This window comes from Fundulus heteroclitus, chromosome 4, assembly GCF_011125445.2.
Source record: "Fundulus heteroclitus isolate FHET01 chromosome 4, MU-UCD_Fhet_4.1, whole genome shotgun sequence".
NCBI classification, from domain to species: domain Eukaryota; kingdom Metazoa; phylum Chordata; class Actinopteri; order Cyprinodontiformes; family Fundulidae; genus Fundulus; species Fundulus heteroclitus.
In genome coordinates, this window is record NC_046364.1 from 34,255,975 (window position 1) to 34,268,886 (window position 12,912).

Below are 12,912 nucleotides of genomic sequence, written 5' to 3' on the forward strand. Positions count from 1 at the left end.
TTTTAAGTCTGTGTAGCAGAAGGCATCATTAGAGAATTAACCCTGGAATTTCCCTCCCTCTCATTTAAATAAATCTAATAAAGAAATCAAGTAGTTTCTACACTTCAATCTGCCAAAATAGGACCTGAGCTCAGTCTTACATGTTTAAAAATGTTTTAAGAAATTAACTATATTTTAGATTTAATGTAAAAAAACAAATTAACTAGACTGGCTGAAATAAGGAACCATCTTTTTATGCCTGAGGTTTCCAAACAGCCTGCATCTCCTTAAGAGTTCAGATGTGACCTCTAACAGGAAAGAACAGAAAAATAAAACCCACAGCATGAGTAACGAAATGACTAACGAGCAAAACTTGTTTTACAAGGCAACCTATAAATAAATCGGCCACTGCCTTCATCAAAATAAATGGATCTCGTGTAGCAGAAATGTGAAGAAAAAAAAAAACCCTACTACAGACAAAGGGACATTTTACAGTACTGAAATCCATTTGTTGCAAAAGGGGAAAGTTGCAAATGTCATTTCAAAACGTTTCCTCAAAATAACTTAAATCTAATTGCATTTAATTCAGCAATTACAATCTCCATTTCAATAGTCTTAGATAATCTGTGGATACCAAATTAGCTATTTTTAACAAAAGACAATTTTCAGTAAAGGTTCGGTTCCTCCCCCAGTACTGGGGGCTGCTGGGTTTAAGGAAAGGACAAAAACAGATCTACAACAGATGATAGAAAGGAGCAATACATTTATTTACAACACAAATATAACTAACATAAAATGTATAATAACTGGCTAATATCAGCCAGAAAAGGCCAAGTTTCTCCAATGAATGTCTAAAGGGATAAATAGTATCGTAAAACTAGACAAGTGTAAGCCATAGCCTTCAAACACGTAGGACTTAACGATTTCAGGTACACAATTCATGCTACTGTAAGATATAAGCATGCCAACACTAACATAAACAACTTGAACAGAAAGCAGCCGTAGGCCGTGACCTTTGCATCATCAGACCAGTAAGCACTAACATACAGTACTCTAAAGTGACAGTAGTTGTTCTTGGTTGGAGTCTAGCCGCTACAGAATTACACTTGCCTTCTGCAGCACTTTTTTTTTTTTTTTTTGTTCTTCAAAAATGTAAAAATAAAAAACACTTTATTTCTTCATTGACTTTCCCCTGAATTATATACTTCCAGTGTTTGCTGAGGTACTGCCCCTCAGTGGCATCAACAAACTTTCTTCATCTTTAAAAAGAGTCACAGAATCCAGTAAGCTCCAGCAATGACTGTGTATTGGGGAGTGGGGGGGGGGGGGTAGTGAGGACAAAGCCCTGGACTGGTTACTCATCCGTAACGGCAATGGGGTTGTCATAGGCCGATGATTCCAGTTCCTTCGCTGGTTTCCTGCGCATTTCTGGAGGAGGTCGCGGTGGGGGATTCTGTGGAGGATTCTTGATGCTCTCTGCGACCGGCTTTCGCACATCCTTCCGTGGAAGAATAGGCTCCCAGTGCTCACCTCGAATAGCCGCCTGGGAAAATCAAGACACGGTAACGAGTGGCTGCTGAGCATCTGTCTAGTTAGTAACACTGAAAAACATGGCCCGTTGGTCATTTCCCCACGCATAATTACGTGCAAAAAGGTATAAAACTGCATCAACTACACTTTAGGCTGACCATTTGGACCTTTTTGAACAGTTCGGCAACACATCCGACTGGTCAGGTTTCATAACTTTGAGGTCATGTCTCAACTGTGGAAGACTGTGAAACAATCACTTCCTTGTTCCAGTTTCCTTGTTTCTGTACTTCCTTTCTTAGAGTTCACAGTTATCAACCAGCCGAAATGGGGCCTAAATGTCATAAAAAAAAAAAACGACACCGACTTACTGCCAGGTAGATGAGGCTGGCGATGCCGAGGCAGACACACCCCAGGACGGTCGCAAGCATAAAACCTCCCAGGAACACAGATGCTGGAAAGGGAAAACAAAAGAGGGGAGAATTGCATTGTATGATGGGCCTTTTGTTGTAGGGATACACGTGAAGAGGAGGAATGCGGTTTTGGAGAAGTGAGCTGGCTGTCCGACCAATCCACATTTGTAGCCCACAAACCCAGCGAGGTAGATTCCCTACATGGGCTACAAGAAGGACAAAATAAACTCACAGCGGCGTGTAGAAAGCTCTGACGTAGTATTCCTCGTCACGGTCCGAAGCTTTCACGCATACTGTGAAGCAGTACTGGCCTCTAAAAAGAGACAGCAAATTAGAAATAACGATCACATATTAATGGATTATCCAACATGACTAAAGGGCAGTGAAGGTAATATAGAAACATGTAGCACTGCTTACGTTCTTTCCACACTTGTCCCCTTGGCCCTCTTTGCTTCTCGGTATCTCAAGCAGACACACAACACAACCAGCAGCACTAGTTTTCAGTCAAGGCTGACACTTTAATCATTCTGGTAATATTATCCAACAAAAGAAAAAAAAAAGGTGCAAGTATATTCAAAACAGGCCATTGACTGTCCAACAAACTAACTTATGGCGGGACAACACCACATCTACTGCACAGCATTGTGCTCACACTGGTTTGCAAGGCTATACATACACTTACAGTCTGCAAGTAAATTTCCCATTTTATCTAATAATGCTTATTTTTACTTAATCCCTAACATAGCTTTAAAGCAACTCTTCATTATAGTGTAAATGCAACCAGGAACCTTGTAAATGTATTTTATGGGATGCAGTGACAAAGTAATTTCAAAATATAGAACCCATTCATGACTTGATATGTATATACAGTCATATTCAATAAACTACATTATCCAAAAGTCCATTTGTTTCAGTAACCCAAATAACTAAGGTAAACGAATTACATAGATTAATTATTTAGACTGCTGTTTTAAAGCGCTTTTGGTTAATAACGATCACTTTTGACTTACATATAGATAAAAACATTTTATTTAGTATGGAAATGTGGGCTTAATGAAAAACAGTTTGTTTAATACTTGTTTAAAGTTTGTCACTTTCAATTAGGGCAAACCTTTGTCATTTGCTGTAGTTTCATCGGTCATAAATAATTGTCACACTTTGGCAAAGCTTAGGTTAAATTTTAACACAGGAAAAAAAAATTACCGTGATCAGCCCAGAGGGCGATGTGTCATACCATTAAATTATTTAATGAGCCCTTAGAATGTTTTTCTTACATAGTTATAACTAGGAGGAGTTGACTACAGTTGCAAATTGCGTAAAGAGAAGGACTAAATGAAACACTCTGTAAAAAAGGAAGACATCTCTCCCTCATTTGAATCTGATGAGGGGCATGTGAGGCCTCGCCAGGTGTGAAGGATACACTGCATAGGCAGCAAACTCCCAGCCTCTGAACTGGCCAGCCACACCCACTATTCCTCCAGTAAGAAGAACTGAAAGAAGGAAACAGGAAGGTAAAAAAAAATTAAAAATACAACAATGCACCATCTGTTAACCCCACGCCTAAAAACCAGATCCGTGTTCATAACTTTTATCACAGTTTATTACAAGGTTGCAGCCAATTATCCAAGCAGAAACTCTGAGACAGAGAGAAAAGGGGGGAGGAGGCACAGCTTGCATGTTATAAAGTTCAAAAGTTCTTTTCCCAAAGGGGTTTTAAACGAGCTTTATTTATTTAGACGCAACGCTTTGATACTCACTGAGCCCCGAAGCCAGAGCCTGCTCGTTGGCCCACATCGCCCACTCGATCTTCCCCATCTCGACCACCTGGACGGCTGCTCCCAAAAACAAAAAGTCTCGCTGATGCGCCGCGGAGCTCCACAAGGAAGAGGCTGTTTTACGCGAAACGAGGCGCACCTATTTAAGGTCCTGCGGGGGGGGGGGCGGGGCTTGCGCCAACCTGGCCCAGCTCCGCCCGTCATTTCCGAAAAATAAAATAAAATAAAAAAAATAGTTGCCTGCACCTTAGAGTGGAAAGGGTTCGACAGCTGCAGCTTACCGGACGGCTCAAGGAAACGATGGGAGGAAATGAGCGCCGGTGCAACCCAGGCGGCTAAAGCCAAACCTGTTTTTGTGTTTACTGTGCCACTTTTATCCCTACTCTCTTCACGCAAATAGAACTTTTATTTCCCCAACATGCAGAGTCTTTGTTACACTAAAACAAGTCATAATAATAAAATAATAATAAAATAATAATGACCAAGCAGATACTATCGTCTTGACAAAAATATATTTTATTCAACTTTAATCAATCTGATAGACCCAAAATAACTGATCATAAAAAAAACTTTACTATAATTATTTTAACACCTTTCAATATTTAGATATCCACGTATCGTTGGATAGAAAAAGAAAATGCAATTTAAACGATTTCCCAAGAGATATGCAGTAAGATAATTTTTATCTTTATGAACGCAATTATTGCCTTCAGTCCTCACTATAAGACAAATACTGATAAATACTCTCAAATCTTAAAAGCCAGTGTTACCAATAGGTAAGTCTATTCTCTTTTAAAAGGCAAACAAGTTAGATTTTCCAAAATGTAAAACAGTTTGATTTGCAGTAAATATTTTAAAAAAATATCTTCGCCTTGCAGAAAATAAAACATGTTTAAGAAACTTCAACACCTGTGAATGTAAAAACAGAGAAAACATAAAGATCCACTGGAAACAGTGTGTTCAAAAACGGTATCTTGAGTTGGAGCCAATGGCAAAACATGCCAAAAAGGTTCACGGATAGCTCAGTTTAGTTTTCAAGGCATAAAAAAAATTACTTGAAGAAATAAAGAGGGGGGAAAAAAAAAACACCTGAAAATACAGAACTTTGTCAGGTTTCGTTATTTGCATCCACACAGCCATGGCCGCTGACAGGTGGGGAAAACCGGGTCAATGGTCCCAAGCCCAAGGTGGAGGGGGCCCTCAAGGCATCTACTTACAGGTATACTCCTGAACAAAACTTAGGCCTAATATTTAACTCACAAAAACAAATTTTCGTTTATTTTGTCTTCCTAATTGTCCTTTTAGTAGAGGTATGGGACCTATATTTCTAATTCAATTCAAATTATTACATATGACAATGTACAATAAAAAAAATCTTTTTAGATTAGCTTTCTACTGTTGAAACTGTTCTAAACTGGAAAACTAATAATAAAAAAAACAAAGGTAGGAAGAGCATAGGAGGGAAAGAAGGGAAGAGGAGAGTGAAGCAGAACATTGGAGAAAGAGATACAATATAGTATCCATCACGTCTTAAAAAGTTAAATATTACTTAACTTTTTGCTAGTTACAGAACGTTATGCGTGGAAATCTATCTTAGATGTCCTGGCCCAAGACAAGGTTGTCAGCTGGCCTGAACATAGCTAAGGTTTAATTTCAACATTGTTAGAAAAAATTAAAAATGTCCAGGGAGACCTCAGTAAAATAAAATAAAAAGTATTAAACCTGGTGCCAGCGTACACATTAATCTCCAATGTGACTGTACAGCTTCCACTGAAGGCAACTAAATGCTAAACAATACATTTGAGTAATCAATGAGCTGTTTTGTAAAGACTGTCAGCTAAAGAGACTTATTATGTGATAAAATCTTATAAAAAACAGTTTTTGTTTTTTACAGGTTTTTTTGAATGATTTAAAAAAAAAAATAACATGTTTCATCTTGTAAGTTTCAGATCAGGAGTAAGACTCATTGCCGTAGAGCAAGGCTAGTTTCTGCAGAGTAGAGGCTCCTCAGACCATTTTCTTTGGTAAACCTTCGGCTGAGAGGAGGTGCTGAGATGGATCCTCAACAACACGTGGGCCTGGTCCAGCCTAAAATGTGAGATCATGTGAGTAAAATAATAAAAAAATAAAAAAATAAATAAAAAAGGTCATTCTATGTATGTATGTTTGTTTTTCATACCTTTGTGCTAATGATGTAGTTAATTCCCTTTGGAACGGGCTCTAGGCCAATACTCTGTTTCAGCTCCACGGGAAGAGCAGCACACTTGACTGGAAGACCTTTAATAAAACTAGAGATAAGGAGCAAACACTCAGTGACATCATCCCAGGTAACTGAGACCAAACACACCCTCCTAGGTAAACGTGCGTTTCAGCAGCTTTGGTGACATCAGCTTGTTGTTTCGTAATTCTGTAATTAAACGCGGAGAGACCTGGAAGGTTATTGAACTGGATGGTCCAGAGCTTTATGGCTAAGCTTCTCTCCATCTAGATTTGTGCTCCTGTCAAATTCATCCAGACTTAAGCTCTTTTCTGATAATTCTCGAAAGCCCAAACGATTAGGTGCGGTATGAGGGGAATTCCCAACACATTTATGGACATTTCTCAGTGAATGTATGCAGTCCAAATGAAAAGGTACCCTTTCTACACCCTGGCCCAGGAAGTACAGGTCAGGCCCCAGAGACATATTTTACATCACTGGTTTGATTAAACGCACTGATGAGAGGATTGTCATTTCCTTTGAGCTCCAACTAGCAACTAAAACAAAAGCTTAGGGACAAAACCCGTTTTGATAAACCTGTGCAGATGATCGCAGGAGCTCTATGCTGACCGAAATGCTCAGCGAAACATGGTGCTTGAGTCCGCTTTCATAAGTCCACAAAGAAGTTACCGAACTTTATTAATTGTAAGACATGCGATGTGCTTTAGGTGAATAGTCACGTTTTCAAAAACAGACCTTAATCTGGTACTGGACAAGTCAAATGTAACAAAAGTATGCGTTTTTCTTCTTTTATTAAAAACTAAAAAGGGAAATATTAAGCAAGTATAAAATAACAGGGGGCACCATGATAACATTCTCAAATGTGGGCCATTTCTAATTTTGGGGATGGCACACCAAAACTGGAAGCCATGGCAGAAATTCAGGACTTTCAATCAAATACAACTATCTGGGGGGGGCATTGCCCCCGTTTGCCCTCGCTTGCTGGCTGTAAAATAAACGCAAAAACGTCTTCCACATGAAACCAAAAGGGATGGTTCTGAAAACTTACAGGATCAATTTCTTGTAAAGCTACACAGTTTTGTTTTTAGACGTGTTGTGTACTTTTGTTTCTTCTGTCTTATTTGTTCACACAATGAAGCTGACTTTTTAGTGGATAACTTTTGTTAGTACCGTATTTTTCGGACCATAAACCTCACCGGATTATAAGGCGCACTTAAATATTCTTCCCAAGTGTGTAATATCACTCCGCCCCTTACATGAACGCACTTCTAGTTTCGACATTACAGTCAGGCAGTTTTGTAGACAGCTCAGGGGTCCGATCAGGTAGTGACACAGTGTACCGTAATGCTCTGAATATCCATTGAGCGGAGCAGCTTTGTTGCTAACCGAAGTCGTACTTACACATTTAACAGATTGTTGAATCAAACATGGGTAAGTGAGCACAACGGTAATCATATATAAGGCGCACCATACATTTTTGAGAAATTTTAAACAATTTAAGTGTGCCTTATAGTCCAGAAAATACAGCATATCGCAATTTTGATTTTTGCCAAGAATTGTACAGCCCTAGTTTCAACACTTTAGGTAAGGATCAAGCTGCGAAATATCAAAGAGTCCAGATGCCATCAGCTCCAGGCTCCTCAGGTGCTGCACAGATCAACTATGTTGCATCATGGGATACATGTTTAATATGTGCCTGAAACTGGCCAAAGTACCACAGCTATGCAAGTCAAGACCTCCTGCATGATACCAAAACCTGCACCTCAGGTGCAGGTGGTGGGAGACAGGTCTCCAGCAAAAATAGCATCCCTGTGTCTCCCTCTCCATGCATGAAGCTGTTGCAGCAGGAAAGCTCCTTTAGAGACAGACTGCTGCATCCTAAAACCGCTAAGGAGCGTTATCACGATCTTTCCTCCCAGCAGCCATTATATAATCATCAATGCTCCCAACAAACTTAAGACGTGCTAACATCCCGACTATTTTTTCATTTTTTTTTTTTCATTTGGTGTAGCCTGTTTTTTCTGAACAAACACACACGTATTTTTTAATTACCTTACATGCACATTTATGTTAATCTGAGTATGCCAGTTTTAATAAACGTACAGATTTATTTAAAGTCCTAAATTCACCCCATCTCTTGCTCTTATATTTTTCACCCGTGTGTATCGGCATGTGTCCATTTGTCTTTTACTTCACTGCTGGAACATCTGAATACACCAACTGAGAGACAATAAGGAATATTTCTATCTTATTATGTTCTAATGTTTGTGATAAATGAATAAGAATACTCTTAAAAAACTAAAAAGTATAGTTAAGCGTGTTATCTGTCGACATACTCGTCTCCGTTCCTGTCTGGGGGGAAGAAGTGCTGAACCAGCTGGACGAACTCAGGAACAAACTGCTGCAAAGTGAAGATCACGGCATTTGGACCTGCATCAAAACTGTAGGCCACCTACAAGAGAGATAACAGACTGTGACCGCCAGCCAAAGAGACGCGTCTTCCTGTTCCTTCATTTCAAAAACAAACTTGCTGGTTTCACATCTTCATTACACAACCTGAGAACTTTAGCTGCAACAAATTAGGCAAATTTGTGTGAAATGAAAATGCAACTGCAGATAGCAAAACGTAAAGGAGGATTAGTTAACTTCATTTTATCTTCCATGGACTCATATTGGAATTCATTCCTACTGTATTTTAGTATCTTAATCCATAAAAAAAATACAATCAAGATAGCTTTTTGTTGTAGCCAAAAGGAAAGTAATATTTTAATTCAAATAGTATCACAGAAGGTAAAATAATAACAAAATGACTTTCTCTGTTTAGGAACAGAGTGTCCGTTTGCTCACCCTTGTCTCTCCGTAGTATTTGTTATATCGATGCACAAGGTGCATGATCTGCTGGGAGACACTGTTGAGGTAGAAGATAGGTGGGTATGTGTCAAGGCAGGTGGCATGAAACTGGTTGCTGTCCTTCATGGTTAGCTCGGCAAATGCCGGAAAATCCCTTCTTCGCACCGCCTCGATCATGTCGACCATCCGACGAGGGACGACGGCCTCTGCTCGGTGCTATGCACAGCAAAAAAACGGTATGCATACGCTCATCCTCTTACTTTAACCCCTCCGGTTTAGAATATGGTGTAGGACTCATGAATGTGGAAAGTACCTTTAACAGTGAGCTTGTTTGTACGCTGGTTTGCATCCCGGAGGTGCTCCCTATCGGCTTCCGCTCAGCACTCGCCTAAGAAAAAGGAGCGTCAGATTGTATCACATGTGCAGCTGAAAACAGATGTTTACAGCGGCTCTACAAAGAGACACAAAACGGGTTAGGGTTCTAAAATTAGGGTTCTAAAAGCATTGCTACTGGTTAAATACCAGGTATCATGTGAGACTTGTTTACAACTCTTTTTAAGATGGTGTCATGGATTTCTAAGCTTCTGATTAATTCAAACCACTTGAGTTAAATGGAGCCTCCATGTGAATCTATTTTAAGTCACCAACTTAAACATGATTCATCCTTGTGTGAAACTGAAAATCTAAAGAAATCCTGCAAGATATCAGGAAGAGAATTGTGGACCTCCTCGAGTTTGGTTTTTCCTTGGGTGTGATTCCCAGATGCCTGAAGGTGCCACAGTCACATTTTAAGCATGTAAAGACAGCAAGGAGGTGTCCAGCTATTGTTCTTTTTAGGAAAGAAGTGAGAAGAACATGTTTTGGTGAAAAATGTGCAAATCAAAGAAGAGCAAGCTAGAAAGGATCCTGGACTGGTTACAGCTGGCAGGCCAAAGTGACTTCTTCTATGAGGAAGAAGCCATTAGTCGACACGCAACACCAAAAAGTCAGATTCCATTTTTTGGGAGAGTTACATGTTTGGACTCATCTCGTGTGGTCTGATGAAACTAAAGTTGAAGTGTTTGGCCATAACGACCAAAAGCAAACACTAAAGCAACAACTCAAGTTATCAGCCAGGAAGTTGAGGCTTAGGGTCTTTTAAAAAGGACAAGAAATATATTAAGCATACCGCCTTATTATTTATGAAACGACCAGATCTGAAACGTGTGTGTGTGTGAGACAAGTATCCTAAAAACTTGACTTAATTACACCAGCTCCCTGAAGAGAAATAGGTCAAAATCCCACCTACTTAATATGAGACATTTGTAGACGGATACTGAAAACATTTCAGGCAAGTCATAAAGTTTGAAAAGGCAATTTTATCAAAAACTACAGAAAATATATGCATGTTTATAAAAAAAAAAAAAGTTAAGACAACAAATGTTCAATGTTTTTAACGACTGTGAAACAAATAATCATGTCTAGAGACTCTTTATCTGCAGAGAAATACAGTATATATGGCAACAACAACAGGCAAAAACATTTTATCACCTTTTGCAACAGTTTAATCCTCAAACTCAGACCTACCACGAGAACAAGAATCCTGAGTTCAGGCCAGTGACTCTCTGGCTCCACCTGCTGGGCGACACTGTCCTTCCCATCCTCTTCCTTTCCCATGATCCATTGGACGAACCCGCCATACATGCTTCTGCAGGCACTACCTGAGCCTTGGCGAGCGATCCCAGAAAGCTCTCCTTCCACACCAAATGCCTGAGCCAAAGTATGAACTGCAACACAAGATATAAAGAGCAACAACAACAAAACACGAGTAAAAATCTATTCAATTACTATAACATAACTATATCGTTTATATTTTTGGAGCACTAACAACAGTGGACACCAAGAAATCCAGAGGCTCACCGAGACAAGCAAATCCAGCTGCTGAGGAGGCAAGCCCAGCAGCTGTGGGGAAGTTGTTAACAGAGCAAATGTGGACTTTCTGAGACAATCCAGCCGAATCAGTCGGCCGAGGGTCTCCATCGTTACGTCTCTTCCTCGCCAGTCGTCTGACTACAAGGAAAAAAACAAATGTAAAATGGTCTCCACCTTACCAGATTAATATTTCTGTACCCCACAGATATCAAGACGAACTCCTAAAGAGACATGACGTACTTTCTCTCAGACAGGACTGCAGTCTTGGATGATTGATGTCCTCTTCTTTGCCATTGAGCCATAATCGGTCGGCCTGAAAAGTCCTGCTGATCGCAACCGTTGTCGTCGTTTTCAACTAAACAGAGCAAATAATGCGCAGCAGGTTTATACTAAATAGTATTCAATTACTGATGTCATTCTGAGGCTGGAAGAGATCATCACGTAGTACTACGATCTAAACGGCTCAATGTCCAAAAAACTTTTTTTTTTTTTTTTTTAAAAAGGTCAATTTTTTTCTCCAATCATTGCTTTACATTCTCAGGGCTCAGTTCAAATTCATAAAGCTATAGATCAAGCCAGTCACACCTGTTGACAGTGACGTTATTGTTCAAAAAGCGTGAATTAGCTCCGGCATCCAAACAAGGAATGGGACGGCTTAATATTCACACACCGTGATCATCTAGACTAAAACTACATTTTAAAACAACATGGATATTGTCACATAACAACAAAAATGCTGTTGTAAACAGCATATTGATTAAACCATTATATGGATGTTGTCGCTAACTTTTAGTTGTAATCATGATTGTTGCATATGTAGAGTACAGTAACAACAAACACTACATTTAGTAGCAGTTTTAAAACTCTTAATACACAAGAAGTTATCCTTTTGTGTAGTTTCATGACACTGTAAAACACTTAAATTGCCACCTTATGGCTGCCTGAGTTTTTCTCTCTCTCTCTCTGGGATCTCAATAAACGGCAGAATAAAGAATTTCGTGCACATAAAAGCAATACCTTGATGCAGGTAACAGAAACTGCAACTCAAGGTACAACAAGTAAGCAAATACGCAGCAAAACAACACTATGAGTTGTCTATTTATGAGTTACTATCTTATAAAGAGCTAAAAAGAAAAGAAAACACATTTTGTTAAACATTAAGGTGTAAATAAAAGGCAAATAGATGTTTTTTTCCCCCAACCTGGTCTTGATGCAAAGTGACGCTCAACGATGAATTGATGGGCAAAATTAAATCTTCATCCCTCTTCCCCCCTGTAACATAAGGCGGTTGATACAGTAAACAGCAAAGAGACGAGTTAATACAGCAGTCACACAATTAAACATTAAAAGACTACAAAATAATGTTTTTTACTTAATTAGTCACAAATACAGAGCCTTTAAATCACCATGCAAAACTAATATAAAGGGCTTTTGGCTATGAATCAGTACTATAACCAGCACAGCTGAGGTTAAATGAACCAAGTCCAGGCGGACAGATACTCACAGTACTTAATGACAGCAATATTCACCGGAGCGGTGCACGTAACTAGACACGGCGTGTCCACGCTGTCTTCAGGCATAGTAAACCGAGTTTTGCGCTAATACTGCAACCTGTGAAGTCTAACCTCCTCGGTACGAAGACTTTCGTGGGTTTAGCATGATCTCTGTAGCTCGTTCGAGCACACTGTAGCGTTTTCATAGCGAGCGAATCTAATTGGCTGATCATAAACATGTGGTCGTACCCTCCACCAATCAGGCGGAGGTTTCCTTGCCGGAGAGCTCCAAGTGGCCAATCAGAAGCCATCTGACCACGGTCGCGCAGATGTGGGGCAAGGACACACACCTACCGAGGGACATTCCCTGCAGCAACCTAAATGTGCAAAAGGCAACCTACAGCAGCACCTTGATGAATTAAAATATCACCAAAAAGTTCATTTATTTTAACAATTCACCTCAATATTTGAATCTTAAAAATAAGTAAGGCCCTACGCATACAGAGAAGGATATATTTACTTCCGTATTTTTTTTTTATGATTGTGGCTTTCTAATGGAAATCCAAAATGCAGTTTCTCTGACTGAATATTAGTGAAACATATTTTAAAACAGAACTAAGGGCTCCTTTGGCATAGATTACTGCATCAGTGCGGCGCGGCATGGAGGATGTCAGTCTGTGGCACTGCAGAGGTGTTTAGGATGCCCAGGTAGGTTGTGTCGCTTATCTCTTCTGCAGTGTTGGGTT

General features: G+C 39.6%; 3 protein-coding genes across 5 annotated transcripts in view; all 3 read right to left on the reverse strand.

The window, feature by feature from the left end:
* The window catches only part of LOC118562987, a 137,333-nt gene that overhangs the window by 111,316 nt on the left and 13,105 nt on the right, over window positions 1-12,912 (reverse strand). The gene's annotated exons all lie outside the window — the stretch shown is intronic.
* On the reverse strand, window positions 723-3,873 carry LOC105919725 (cytochrome b-245 light chain). The gene is given in 8 exon segments (XM_036136455.1): window positions 723-1,522; window positions 1,878-1,946; window positions 1,948-1,960; window positions 2,152-2,232; window positions 2,337-2,368; window positions 2,370-2,412; window positions 3,340-3,409; window positions 3,677-3,873. Coding segments are annotated over 8 exon segments (555 nt in total). The 5' UTR covers window positions 3,735-3,873; the 3' UTR covers window positions 723-1,333.
* LOC118562985 (diphosphomevalonate decarboxylase-like) lies at window positions 5,071-12,365 on the reverse strand. Its single transcript, XM_036136436.1, has 10 exons — window positions 12,178-12,365; window positions 11,875-11,945; window positions 10,914-11,028; window positions 10,662-10,811; window positions 10,329-10,528; window positions 9,076-9,150; window positions 8,760-8,978; window positions 8,249-8,364; window positions 5,874-5,982; window positions 5,071-5,782 (listed from the first exon to the last, which is right to left on the reverse strand). The coding sequence occupies exons 1-10, from the start codon at window positions 12,251-12,253 to the stop codon at window positions 5,702-5,704; spliced, it is 1,212 nt and encodes a 403-aa protein (XP_035992329.1). The 5' UTR covers window positions 12,254-12,365; the 3' UTR covers window positions 5,071-5,701.

What these genes read in the sequence shown, in the direction of transcription:
- LOC118562985 (XM_036136436.1), bottom strand. Translation starts at nt 12,253, where the DNA reads ATGCCTGAAGACAGCGTGGACACGCCGTGTCTAGTTACGTGCACCGCT. An exon ending in AAACAAGCTCACTGTTAAAG is followed by an intron (nt 8,979 to 9,075) that starts GTACTTTCCACA and finishes TGCTGTGCATAG; the next exon opens with CACCGAGCAGAGGCCGTCGT. An exon ending in AATACTACGGAGAGACAAGG is followed by an intron (nt 8,365 to 8,759) that starts GTGAGCAAACGG and finishes TCTCTCTTGTAG; the next exon opens with GTGGCCTACAGTTTTGATGC.